Source organism: Balaenoptera ricei, chromosome 14 (genome assembly GCF_028023285.1).
Source record: "Balaenoptera ricei isolate mBalRic1 chromosome 14, mBalRic1.hap2, whole genome shotgun sequence".
Lineage (NCBI taxonomy): Eukaryota > Metazoa > Chordata > Mammalia > Artiodactyla > Balaenopteridae > Balaenoptera > Balaenoptera ricei.
In genome coordinates, this window is record NC_082652.1 from 48589461 (window position 1) to 48604041 (window position 14581).

The following is a 14581-nucleotide window of genomic DNA, read 5'->3' on the forward strand; positions in this document are numbered from 1 at the left end:
CAATAAAAATTGAAAAAAAAACCAAAAAAAAGGTATACTTTCGACATAGAAAGATAATGAAACAATCCATCCCAAAGATAGGAGTATAGAAGAAATGAACTTCTAAGTTCTCTTTCACCCACAGTTTTCTGGTTCTGAATTGACCTTGGCAACAGGCATTTATTTCTTAGCTATAGTCAGCCTTGGGTGAGGGTGGAATGCTGACTTTACATTTAACAGAAGATACTGGGTAAAATGTAGCTCATTTATCTGGGTGTTTTAATTTAGAACATTTAATTCTTTTTTTCATTTTATGTATTTATGCATACTTTAATAATTGAGGCAAGAATATTAAAAGATTTGAAGTTAACCAAGCATTTCTTTTGTTACATTATCTGACAAGGTGTGTTGTGTACCTATATGTAGTTTCTCGAATTCCCAAGAGTTTGAAATGATGTCAGACACCGAGTTGCGAGTTCTGAAGGTGGCAAGATTAGAAAGCATAAATGCTTCTGTGATTAATTGATTTAGGCAAATTTTGGCAAGAAGTTGTTGTCGTTTTGGGATCACCTTAGAACAGTATCGGGGGCAGAAAAAAGAAGAAAGTGAGTTAACGTTGTCAACTGTTGACTGAGTACCGAGCATACTGCATACATCATCATCCGATTCTCACAGCGACCCTTGGGTATATGCTGTTTATACCTGTTCCACATCCCAGATGATATCACCAAACAAGCAGTCAAACAACTCACCAACCCACCCACCCCAAAACTCAAACTCTGGTATTCAAGCCATTAAGTTGATATTTTCAGTTCAACAAGGAGAGGGATTAAACAAATAAAAATGTTTACCCTTTAAACTATTTTGAGCTATTTATTTCCACAAGTAATAAGGAAAAATGCACTGCTAAAATGCATTTCATACCTCCCCTGTCATTTCATATGCCCCTTCCATGTTTTATTTTTCTCCTTAGTACATAGCATCACTATAGCTTTAACTTGTTTACTGTCTTGTTTTCCCCATTGAAATGTAAGTTCATGAGGGTAAGAAATTTTGTCTGTTTTGTTATTATTGTATCTTTTTTCATGAAAATATTTTTATTTTTTGGTAGTCAAATTTAACAATATTTTCCTTAATGATTTTATTCCCTCATTTAAGAAGGTCTTTCTTACCTCAATACTATTCAATAGTCTGTATTTTTAAAAAAGATATTACAGATTTTTAATGCTTATTCTATAGTTTATATAAACATATAAAATAATCTATTTTACTTTATCCCTTGAGTATTTACTTTTATCCCTCAGATAGCTGGGAAGTGAATAGTCCACCCTCATGATATACAATTTGAAATCCTACTTTCATTATATTCTAAATTCCAAATAATTGTGGGGCATTCCTGGATGCTCTATTTCAGGACATAGCCTCAGGCCTGCTGCCTGTTTTGTAAATGAAATCTTACTGGGACGCAGTTCCACCTATTCATATACTATTTTCTAAGCCTGCTTTCCTACTACAAGGCAGAGTTGAGTAATTGCAACAGAGATTGAATGTCCCGCAAAGCTTAAAATATTTACTATTTGACCCTTTAAAGAAAAAGTTTACCAACTGCTCTGTTGCATTTTAGAGATGTTTTGATCTGTTCCTGAATCAATGTTATGCTGTTCTAATTTAATTAATATAGCTTCCTGATGTGTTTTGCTCTGCAACGGCATAAATTCCTCACTCCAGCACCAATATTTCTTTTTAAAAAATGTCAGAGCTATTCCTGTGGATTTTTATCTTCCAAAGGCATTTAGAATCACCTTCTCAAGCTTCATTGAAAAATCTTGTCTGGATTTTGAGTATGATTGTATTGAATTTATGGATTTTTCAAATATGAAATTTAAAAAAAATTGGCATGTTCCCAATGTGTACAATCCCCTCATCCATGAAAATGATATATATTTACTTTTATTTAGGTCTTTGCTTATATCTTTTTAGTATTGCTTAGAAGCTTTTCTGCAAAAGGATTGAGCTAACTTTTTGTTAGGTTTATTCTTAGGAACTCTATACTTCAGGCTGCCATTTAAAAGAACTGCCTTTTTTACTGTAATGCTTTTCTGGTTGATTCTCCTAGATTTTCTAAGAGAAACACCATATTATCAGACCATAATGATAGTTTTGCCCTTTTCCCACACAGTAGCTATACCTCTTATTTATTTTTCTTGACTTACTACTAAGGCTTCAGAGCAGTGATGCACAATAATGACTATAGCCAGGAATCCTTACTTCTGTCCTGATTTTAATAAAGTGCTTCCAGTAGTTTATCACTTAGTACATTTTATCAAGGGAGTTTTGTTCTAAATTCTTTTGTGACTTTTATTAGAGTAAGTATATGTTGCCTTGATAACTAATGTTTTACAGCGTATATTGAGTAATCATATGTAATATTTCTCCTTTAACTTGTCATTATATTAAATTACATTAATATATTTTCTAAAGTTGAATTTCTCTGTGGTTGAATCGAAACTTCCAGGTTTTGTTATGTGATACCCTTTATTTTCTTTTATTTTTAAAAAGTTCAAGGAGATGTGTTAATATTGCCTGTTGTGATTGTAAATTTTTAAATTTTTCTCTGGTTTTCAATCAGTTCTTACTTTATATATTCTCAAGTTATGTTGTCATGTGCATTAAGTTCATGATTGATATGCCTTAATTGGTTATATATTTTATCAATTTGTAATATCCATATTTGAGTGTTTTAATTCTTTTTGCTTTCAAGTCTCTCTCTTTTTGAATTAGAACTTCTTATTCTTTTTTTCTAAGCTCTTCATTCCGTTTCTATTTGTCTGAAGTACATAGCTTCCAAATGAGATGGATTTTGCTTTTATGACCAATCTGTAAACCTGTTACTTTAAACTGTGTAATGAAACCATTTAGTTATTATGATTACTAATATGTTTGGACTTATTTTGTACATTTTTATACTCTTTCTGTCCTCTTCCCTGCATTTTGAATTATTCAACTTCTTATGGTACTTTCTTTTCTCTAGTAGTTTGGGCGTGACAAATCTTATTTCTAGAACTTCTAGTAGATATTCTTACTACTGACAACTATATTTAAATACTTTCTACTACTATCTAGAGTTAATCAGTAAGGCTTAGCAATTTAATGTTATTCCTCAATCATAATATCTCTAAATGTATTTATTTTAAAAATCCAAATTTCTATCATTTCTTTTGTCTTTAAAGAGATCACATATCTTCAGAGATTTTCTTTTATATCACATTATTAAGTGATTTTAGATTTTTATCCTGTGTTTTTTTCTGGTTTCTTTTCATTTGTACAGTTTTCTTCCAGAAATAGGAAATTTGGGCTGTCCCTATATGTATTGTGTGTGTTTGTGTGAGAAATGATTAAATACCTTACCTCTGTGCCATCAAAATTCCTGGCAAAGCTTTTTGTTTATTAACTACTTTTGTTTATTAACTATACAACTGTAGGCACCAAGAGCTGTAGAGAGCCTTTGAGGTTATCACATTCAATCTTAATAAACCAATTCACTTAATAATAAATTCACTCACCAATTATTTTTGAGTACTTATTATGTTTTGAGAACTATAGTTGGTGCCAGGGAGATAAAGATGAGCAAATAAGACATGTTTTCCAACTGAGAAGGTTCACATTCTAGTGGGTGAAGAGGTACAGACACACACAGATGTTGTGTAAGGAGGTCAGGAGAGCATTCCAGGAGGAGCCCTGCCTGAGGAGGTGCTCTCTGGCTGACTCTTAGACCATTTGCTTTCCCTCAACCACTGCAGTAACGTCTGCTTGAGTATCAGCAGTGCACATTTGGACAGCATCACCTGTTAGAAAATGTATTCCTATTGAGCCCAAACCCACCTTCCAAACTCTTCCATCATTGGTCTAGATATTGCCCTCTAGAGCTCATCAAAATATTCATGCATTGACCTTCATTTGGCGGTCATTTAGATGTCTGGGACAAAGACTTTTCCTTCTATAATTAAGCATTCTAAATTTTATATATTTCTTCCTCATCTCTCTTAAATTGCTGCTCTCAAGTAAATCAATATGGCCCTTAAACTATGCTTTCCAAATCTGTATAAAGTACGGCAGATGTACTCAACTTTTGAAAAAGTGCAATGGGAGTATCATCTTTAACCAGACAAAACACTTGTGCTTATGCAGGATAAGATCACATTAACATGCTGTAGCTGTAGCACATTTTTCACTTAAATGATGAGTTAACAATGAGTTTTTTTTCTAAATAAGATGCCAAAGAGGCATTAAATCTCACAGCATTAAATACATTAAAAATACAAAGAGAAAAATAATGATGTTAAAATGAAATAATAGTACTTACTTTATATGGGCTCGGATGTGAGGTTAGGACTGTAAAATATACTGTACATGGTCAGAGTCAAGAAGTCTTATGTGCTTGCTAGAGCTGGAACGTGGCATTGGTTCTAAGTTTGTAGTAGTTCACTTTGGCTTATATTAAAATTGCTGTGAACTAAAATCCCTACACAGATATTGATATAAATGGCTGCAAAGTTAAATATACTGATTCCTCACTCCAGAATATAGTTCATTTTATTGTTTCCTGCTTGATCATGTAATTCAAAAGCTTATCTGGCCCACCTGGTTTTCTGCCCTCTGCGGAGCTACCAATTATGCTTTTTGATGGTCTGGCAAGGAATTACTCCAAGCCCAAGGATGAAACAGTCTCCTTTTTCTGCTCAACATTTATTTTGAATTGCTTTTTGCTCAATATCAGTTATATACCATTTACTTTTCAGAAGGTTGATCAGATGATTTTCTCATCAAATAGTTCACTAATATCTCATGGCATCATTGTAATACTACCTTCAAAATATAAAACATTAGATTGCCCAAAATGGACATGCTACTGAATCATAAACATAGAGAGCAACGGCATCTGGTTTGTTAAGCAATTTTTAGTCATGTTGAGTCAAACTGTAGAGATCGACGCCTGCAGACTCCCTCTGCTAACATATTAAATCATTCTACCATGTTTTTCTTTTTCTTTTCTTTTTTCTTTTTTAATTAATTTTTATTTGAGTAGAGTTGATTTACAATGCCATGTTTTTCTTTTTAAAGACTGGATATAATAAGTGAAAACAAGATGGGCATGGAATACTTTCAGATTCCCTTAGTGGCCTTGCTACCAAACACCCTTAAAAACAGAACAAGAATTGAGCTAATTTCACTGATGGTATAAAGTCCCAAGGGAGTTTAGAATCCTCCAGGAAGGGGACCTTACCAACAAGTAGGAAGTGTTAGCTGCTGAAAATACCACTGTGGTATGGTGGTATGCACAGAGTACAGTAGGAGGTCAAGGAAGATCGAAATTAATTCATCTGGTAGAGGAAGGTGGGCGAAGCACTCGAGGAGGATTTTGCAGAGGAGGTGTTTGATTTGAGCCAGGTGTTCTTTAACAGGAACGGTAAGCAACAGTATTGCAGAAAGAGGGAAGAATATAAGCACAGGAGTGGAAGAAGGAGTTGAACAGAAGGTGTCATGATTAGTAGGAATTTTGGAGTGACTGCAATTGAGTGAAGGAACTTGTGTGGAGATGGATGAAGCTGGGAAGGTTAGCAGGAGTTGGGCATTGTGTACCATGTTGAAGGGTTTGGACTTGACTTATCCCAGAGGATTTCACATGTTTCTATAGTTTTACGGCAAGATCCTGAAAATTATATTTTCAAATTTTGATTAAAAGCCAAAATTGAAATCTTCTAAATGGAAGGTCTCTCCAGTAGATAAGAAAAGAATCCACTAAGTTATGCTCCTCAAGTTCCCCAAATACAATCCAGCCTTGCTGCTGTATCTCTAGGTGTTGAGTAGTTGAATTTTCGATACTGTACTATCATTTCTATCCTTTCACTTCAGCTAGTATGTGAAAGTCATAAAAATAAGTAATTTAAAATCAAGTTTGGTAAAGAATTTCTAATTTCTAATGAAAAATTAGAATAAGGACTATTGAAGATTATGGACTGAGAATTCATTTTACCCATATTCAAATAGTTTCTATTGACATTTTCAATATTTCAAAATATACCCTAATTCACAAAGAGAATTTATCATTTGAAAGATTTTTAAGAATGTTTACAGTTGGGCAAGAAATATAGGATTTTTCCAAGACAGTAATTAGAACATGAAGTTTACCTTTGAATATTTAAAAGAAAACCATGGGTTACAGCCACTCTAATTTTTAATTTACTAAATGTTAACAAACATTTCTAAGGAAAAAAATATGTTCCTGACTTCTAAAATACTGCAGTTATAGTTTATACTCAAGTTCGCGTATGAATTTCTATTAAACCTACATATTTTAAGCACTACCTTTTCAAAACTTAAAATTTCTCCTATTATTTAAAATTTTTTTTATAATCCATTATCAACAGAACCCTTAAATAAATATACTTTATATACATACTTTATTAAAGTATGTATATAAAGCATATATATAAAGTATTTGTACATATACTTGTTAAAGTGCATATATACTTTATATATCAGATATATATCTACATATCTATCTATATATATATCCTCAGAAGAAAATAGCAAAAATAGCCACAAGTAAAAATGAAATTTGAAATAGCTTTGGAAGTGCTTTGCAACATCTTTTTTTTTAATTGTGGTAAAAGCATCATGACGTGCACATGTAATTAAAATATTTAGAAAAGAATTTGGTTTGCTTAGTTTCAGCATGCATTGCTAACACCGCAAGTTAATAAAAATTATGTTTTTTTATGGTGTTATTATTTTTGTTTTTTTATAGAAGAGGTAGTTCTATTTTTTTTTTTTTTTGATAGAATAGGTGATGGATGTTTTTCCTTTGGGAGGTTATATTTTATACATACGTAACCTTTCAAATAGCAAAATATTCATTTAAAAAAATGTAAGTAGTTTTCAAATAATAGTCTTCAAATAGTTAATATGGGTTTCTAAAATAAATTAGAGTCTTAAAATAAGGACAACTGATCCATTAAATGTTTTTACAGACACAAATAGTAAAATTTCACACGCATCTGGAACCACTGTTACATTCTCATCCCTAATTACTTATTTTTTAAATAAAGTCATCTCCAAATCTGCTTGGGAGGAGAGCCTCTTGCAAGAACAGAAGGGGAAAGAAAACAGTTAAATAAAATAAACATCAGTGTCATTTTCACTGAAGTAGATTTCACACAAAAGCAACACAAGGCAACTGCTGACAGTATCTTTTAAACAGCCGGATGGCATCTGCAAAGCCTGAAGATTGGAAAATATATACTTATATCAAATGTATTTATAAAAACCCGTTCTGAGGTTTGGGAGCAAGAAGTTCAATCTCCCTTTTCCCCCAAAGTATGTATGCATGGTGTATATGCTAACTTACTGAATTCATCCTTCATGCAATTCCAGTTTATTAAAGAGGTTAAAAATTTATAAAACTCTGATGGGATATGGTTTTAATGCTTCATCACACTACCCATCATTTGCTTTTCAATCTAGATCAGAATGATCTTTCCCACTTCCCTGCAATCACCTACCTGCACAGCTAATATTTTTTGAATACTCTCTTGAGAGTCTATCTGGAACTTGGCCAGCCTCATCCGGCTGTAGAGGACCACCAGCTCGAAGTGCTTCTGCCACAACTTGTGTATCCTTCTTTGCAGCTGACAGAACTAAAGGGAAGAGGGAGGGGGAAAAAACACAAGTCAGAGTAGGAGAGGAAATTAATGGCAGTGTTCAAGAAGAATGATGGAGGGAAATATAGAAAGCAGTCAATAGCCCATTCTGCACTGTATGGGCCTGACAGGAATTTCACAGTCTCTTGATTTTTCAGCCCACTCATGTGCATTCATCAGAAACCAGTCACATCTGGCCGCCAGGATGGGGGGTTAATTTTCTCTAAATGCCTCAGCAGTTTTGTTCTAGCTGAGGCAAACTCTGTGACTGCAAAGCTGATGAGTAAAATATTTCTACTTCACCCAGTTTAACTCAAAACCGATAGCCTCGGGACATACTGAACCTTTCTTTAAAAAATAATCTTTCGAAGCTTTTTTGAATGGCACATCAGGTCAAGCCAAAGTTTAAAAATGCAACTTTGAGACTTTGATGGACACCATCGCTTCTTTTTTTCCTCATAAACCCTTACCATCGTTTGGCAATATGTGCTTTAGAGCATGACAAAACTAAAGAGAATTAACTTAGCCACCAACTGCTGAGGGAGAACAATAACAGGGAAGAAATTTCCAGCTCGAACTCCCTATTAATCCACCTCCCTCTGACTATGTGACATAGGAATATCTCACTGCACTAAAGTACAGTGGACACGACGTTTAGAAGCGACACTTTAAATATGGAATCTAAACACAGAAAGAAAGATTTCTCCAGTGAGAAATTTCTCTATCTTTTGGAACTTTAATCTAAAATGAACCAAACAAACAAAAAACACAGTAGAAGTGTTACCAAGGCAATATACATTTGTACTTCAACAGTTAGCATAGCTGTACCATACGGAATTGTTATAATTAGGTTATTTTCAAAGAAATAAGCTTCATAAAAATTAACGGAAAAAACCATATTAAAAACTTTTTCCCATAATATATTTTGTTACTGAAACCGCTTTTATTTTTTGGTAATGTGGATAATTGTTTATGTTGATTTCTTTTTAGCTGTATTTTGCAGAATGAAAAGATAAACACCAAAAAATTTCAGATCAAATATTTCTTCGTAACAGAATAAAAACATGTCACATTAAAAAGACCATTTAAAAAAAAAAAGGCCATTTTATGTTCTATTTATTGTTTTGGTTACATTTAAGGGATTCTTTGCAAAACTTCATCAAACAGTGCACATGTGACTTGTGAACTTTTCTGTATGCATATGTCAATAACAGTTTACTTACAAGTAACCATTTTAAAAATAGCTACCTGGTGTTGCATGTGAATTGTTTACCATCATTATCTTCATTATGCATTGAAATGAGCAACACATAGGTATCTATATAAACCCATGGAAAAATAAAGCCTCTATTCTTGGTTAATTGGTTAACTTAGGATGAAAAAATAACCTTGAAACTATAGATATTTCAGCTTGCTAAATGTCGAAATACATTACCTGAAATTAGTTTGCAGGCATTTCAGATAATTTAGGCTAATGAATTAAACAGTAAATCACTTTTTGAAGAGGAAAATCTGTCAATATTTTTTTTCTGTAATATTTTAATATTTATTTAAATAAAATATTTTAATAATTTTAATATAATATTAAAAAATTTTCTGCCAGCTCTGACAGCCAATAGGGGGAGGGTGTGCTGTATCTTGACATATTTATTAAGACACTAGAACACTTTACTCAAAGCATTATATTTTTATTACGATATACACAAATATGACAAAAGGCAAATAAGAGGAAGATGAGTTCTAGTAGAATTCCTAAAAGTGAAGGTAATTTTTTTTTACAAGTGGACATTCTTCAATGTGTGGAAGGTTTTACAAGTGGGAGCTCATCAACCAAAGTGAATTGGATGATAATATTTCCCACACCCACATCTTAACTGAGGAGAAACTGCTGTATACATTAAGTCAATTTTATTCACTTTCCTGTGTTGTAGCTTGAGGTAGCCACAAAGGCCTTAAATTAGTCCATATATAAGTGTTAACTGAAGCTACTTAAGTATAAAAGTTCCTTACGTATCAACTAAGAAAAAGTAATATCTCAAAAAACTTTAAAAAAATCTATAGCTAATAAGCCTCTAGAAAAAGATAAACCAGGAAAGAGAATAACTGAAGGCATTCTTAAAGAGAAGAATCAGAATCCAATAAAAGTCACATATACACGTATACAGATGCACATTAAAGACAATAAGATGATCAACAATATATATGGGAAAATATTTAAGAACCCAGGAGTAGTTAATTTAAGAGTTGGTCATGAAGACAACTCTCTTAGGAAAGTGGTTATGATAAAAGCCCAATTATAAGATGTCAGCAGACAGTAATCACTCAATAAATACTTATTGATATTAACTCAATAAAGTGAACTGGTAAAATTTTAGTGTCAAAAGTGAAGAAGTGAATAAGACGTTCAGGGACTTACGAATTAATGGAAGAAGAGAAAAATAAACCAAGTAAAGCAAGACTCATAAAAATATAGAAAGGGAAAATTAAAGAAGAGAGAGAGAGTTAAGTTGTGAGTGGAAAAATCCTTCAACTGGATGCAGAATTTAGGTTGGAACCAAAGTAACTGAAACGGTTTTTGATCTCTTCGACTTCAATTAACCCAGTGTTTCTGGAATGAAACATTCCAATGATTACATTCCTGAAGCATAATCATTTCCTGGAACGATTACATTCCTGCCCTCTCACTCAGATTTTAGGGAAGGTGAGGTGGGATGAGGAAGGAAGTGGTAGAGAAACAAAAAAGGACAGAGAGGGACACAAACACACTGGGTGGGAGGTTAGCAAGGGCACTCCTTGCCGTGCATTCAGAAGTAAGAATGGAGTTGAGAGCCATTGGAATTGAGATGAACTGGGCTGCTGCTTAGCCCGAGGCAAGTATTTCAAGAATTTTGGAAGAGAATGGAATATTCTCATAGAAATCGAAGGAGGAGCAATGTTAGAGCAGGGGGAGTCATTTTGGAAAAAGATCCCCAACGTCACTGCTCTTGATTTTGTATACAAGAAGAGGAAGTGAGGATCTTCAACTGTGTCAGGAAAGTGGAATCAGGAAACAGCTGGTATGTACTCTCAGCCATTTAAAATGGCAAAAAGGGAGAAAGAGTTTTCTGACAATGGTTTCTGACTGGTTTGAATTTGTAGCACACTTGGTAAGCTTGGCTCTATCTAATACTTGCTTTGTGAGCTCTTTGCTGAAGGAAGCCCAAAGATGGAATTCATTGATACTTCTTTTGAGATAACGATCGCTATGTATGTACTTATTCATGAAGAGGAAAGCTAGTCAATGTCCATTTTGACATGGTGTATTGAGATACAGCTGGCGATCATGTGTCAGTGTGAGCATTATATAAAATGTACACTTGTGAGCACTGCATACAATGTACAATATACGTTTATACATTTGGTAAAAATACCTTCTGATTAAATTTGATTAGGCTCTTGAAATTTATTAACATTTTAAAGCTTGATACTCTTTGACAGTAAAACAGAATAAATGAATATTGTCACAAGAATGAGAGAGTCTCCATTTTCTTGTTTTAATACACTATATTATATGGATTCTGTTTTTAATCCAAGTTACTTTGCCGACATAAATTCATGACATCTGCTAACTCCTACGTATCACAGAAACATGGCTTTAATATTAAATGTTATAATGCATATATTACAACACACAAAACCTCTAATTAAATGGGTTTACATGCGTGTAAAAACACAATATGCTAAGAATAAAATAACACTATTTGATATTCCAGTTACAGGTTTCAAAATAATTAGGACTAGCCATAATTAAGTCAGCACCAAAATATCATCTTATATCATTCTCATGTTCTTAGCATAGAATTAGAAATTTCAAAGCACCACCTTTTCAGGTATTTTCCAGGGCTAGGATGGAGCATAAAATGGTCTGGTTTTCATTATGGAGGACAAGAGAATAAAGTAAAGCCTTGCTATGCCTAACCCAAAGGGGACAGTTGGGACACACTGTGAAAAGAGTGAAGTAGTGTTGAAGTATTTGTTATTTAATATCAGAGAAAACAAAGTATACATAAGTGTGATTTTAAAAATATGCCCTCAAATTATTTGATAATTCTTCCCTTTAAGAAATTAAGCAGAATTCTCTTCCCTTTGAGTATGGGCTGGACTTAGTGACTCTCTTGTACTGAACAGAATACGGCAGAAGATAGTATGCTACTTCCAAGGCACACACACACACACACAAACACACACACACACACACACACACACACACACACACACACACAGAGCTATGGCTTCTGTCCTGGGCTTTCTCTCTCTCTCATTCTCTCAGATCATTTGATCTGGGGAGCCAGCTCCCACGTTGTATGAGCAGCTCTGTGGAAAGACCCACGTGGTGAGGAACTGAAGCTTTTTGTTTTGCCAACAGCTCTGCGAGTGATCTTGGTAGCAGATTCTCCAGCCTGCTCAGATGACTCCACCCTGACCAGAGCTCATTATTTTAATTGAAGACAGTACAGAGGGACTATAATTTAATAATCCCAGAAATTTAAAGATGTTTCATTATCCACAAATATTTTCATGTACTACATCAATATAGTAAAGAAAAAATAATCATTCCCAAAAGAAGTTGATATGAATCAACACTGAACAAAAACAATCAACAATGAAAAACTTATCGTGGCAAACTAGCAAGGAACAGAGAAAATTTCTTTAACCTGATAAAGGTATAAACCAAAAACTTCCAACAAACAGTTTCCGAAGTAGAGATACTTTGGAAACATTCCCATGAATGTCAAGAAAAAGTAAGTAAGGATATCAGGAATCAATACCTCTGTTTAAAATTTTACTGGCCAAAGCAATAAGAAAATAAAAGAAAAAAGGATAGGTATAAGAGGAAGAATATCTACAGAGAAAATTCAAGAAACTCTACAAACCAGTAATAGGAGGTAATGAGAGTTTAGGAACATTTTTCCTGATTTTTGGAAAAAAAAAAAAAAAATCAGTGACATTAAAAAAAAAAAATTAGTTATAAAAAAAAAATAAAAAATAAAAAAAATAAAAAAATTAGTTATAACCAAATTTGAATTGTAATTTAAAAATCCCATTCATAATCACAATGTAAAATGTAAGATACCTAGGTTTTAATCTATTAAAGAATATGTAGGTTTTATAGAGAAAATTAAAAAACATTTTTGAAAAATATAAAATAAGGACTGAATAAATGGAGAGATATAACATGTCCACATACTGGAAGAGAGGATCATGGTCACGCACGTTAACTTTTCACAAAGTAGTCTACAATCTCATCGGGGCTCATGAAACTTGATATAAAATTCATACGGAAGAACAAAGGACTGGGAACACCTAAGACAATTGTGAAATAGGAGAATAAGCTCAAGGAATTTGCCATGCCATATATAAAACTTGTCTTAAAGCTGTAGGAACCAAGAGCAATACCAGCATTGGAAGGGATAAACAATGGTTGATCAGAAAAGAGAGTTGAACAACACAGACACTCATATAAAATACAGAAATTTGAAATAGACAAAGATAGCATTTAAATCAGTGGAGAAAAGATGGCATAATTGGTTTACCCTATACAAGGACCCAACACAAAATTAGACCCTTAACTCATGATATACACTAATAAAGACAAGGTAGATTAAAATGAGGAAAGCTAAACTTTAAGATTTTTGTATGAAACTATGACAGACTAACTTTATGACTTTCAGAAGGGGAAGGATTTTTTAAACTAATATATTAAAGTAATAAATTCTAATGGAAAGAATTGACAAATTTAATTACATTCAAATTTTTTAAAAAACTTAGACTAACAAAAGAAGCCACAGGCTTAGAGAAAATATTAATAACATAGCTGACAAGGATTAATTTCTTTAACATAGAAAGAGCCCTAGAAATCAATAAAAGAAACAATACAAACACACCAGAAAAATGGGCAAATGATACAAATAGGCAATACACCGAAAAGGAGAGTTATTTGGTCTATAAACACTTGAAAACATGTTCAACCTCTAATGGAATACAAATATATATACCTCACACTCATCAGATTGGCAATTATTAAAAAAAAAAACAGCTGTCCACACCAATTGTTGGTAAAGATGTGAAAAAAACCTGAACATTCATATACTGTTCAAATTTGTTTATAATTTGATACAAAGACTATAAAGAGCAATTTGCCATTATGTATTGAAGTTGCAGGCATATTTTTCCTTTGATCCAGAAATCATACTTAAACCTACAAATTCTAGAACAGTGGTTCACAAGACCAGAAGGATCAGTATCACCCCAGAGCTTGTTAGGAAAACAGCCATTCAGACCCACTGAATTAGAAATTTCTGGCGCCCAGCAGTTGGTGTTTTAACAAGCCCTACAGGTGATGTAACACACGCTGAAGTCTGAGAGATATTCCTTTTGAAACGGTCATAATATGTTCTCAAGGAAACAAAATAATGTTCATTTATAGCATTACTTGCAGTAATGAAAATTTGGAAACAATCTGTCTACACTTGAGTAATGAAAAAATATATTGTGGTATGTTCCTACCCTAAATCCTAGCATTTAAAATAAATATACTAAAATTGCAAGTGATATACATAGTACAACACTTATATAAATAAAAAGAAAACTAATAGTTATTTTAAATTAATTATTACATAAACATAGTATTAAAAACACAGATGGAATGATAAACACTAAAAAAAAGGCTAGCGGTTAACTCTGAGAAAGAAGGAGGAAAATAATATTAGGAATAGGCAGACAGAAGGTTTTGAGTGCATCTATCTATACTGGTTTAATCGTCCAAAGCAAATATGTCAAATGTCAAGATTTACAAAACTGGTAAAGGTACACAAAAATTTGTCATTAACCTTTATGTCATTTGTCATTAACACTTACAGCTT

The 14581-nt window shown here is 33.0% G+C and overlaps 1 protein-coding gene across 1 annotated transcript in view; it reads right to left on the minus strand.

Annotated features, from left to right (window-relative positions):
• The window catches only part of CCDC178 (coiled-coil domain containing 178), a 355393-nt gene that overhangs the window by 23243 nt on the left and 317569 nt on the right, over nt 1–14581 (minus strand). Inside the window, exon 19 of the mRNA XM_059893788.1 lies at nt 7542–7676. Within this exon, the coding sequence (XP_059749771.1) occupies nt 7542–7676 (135 nt within the window). The remainder of the gene's footprint in view (nt 1–7541; nt 7677–14581) is intronic.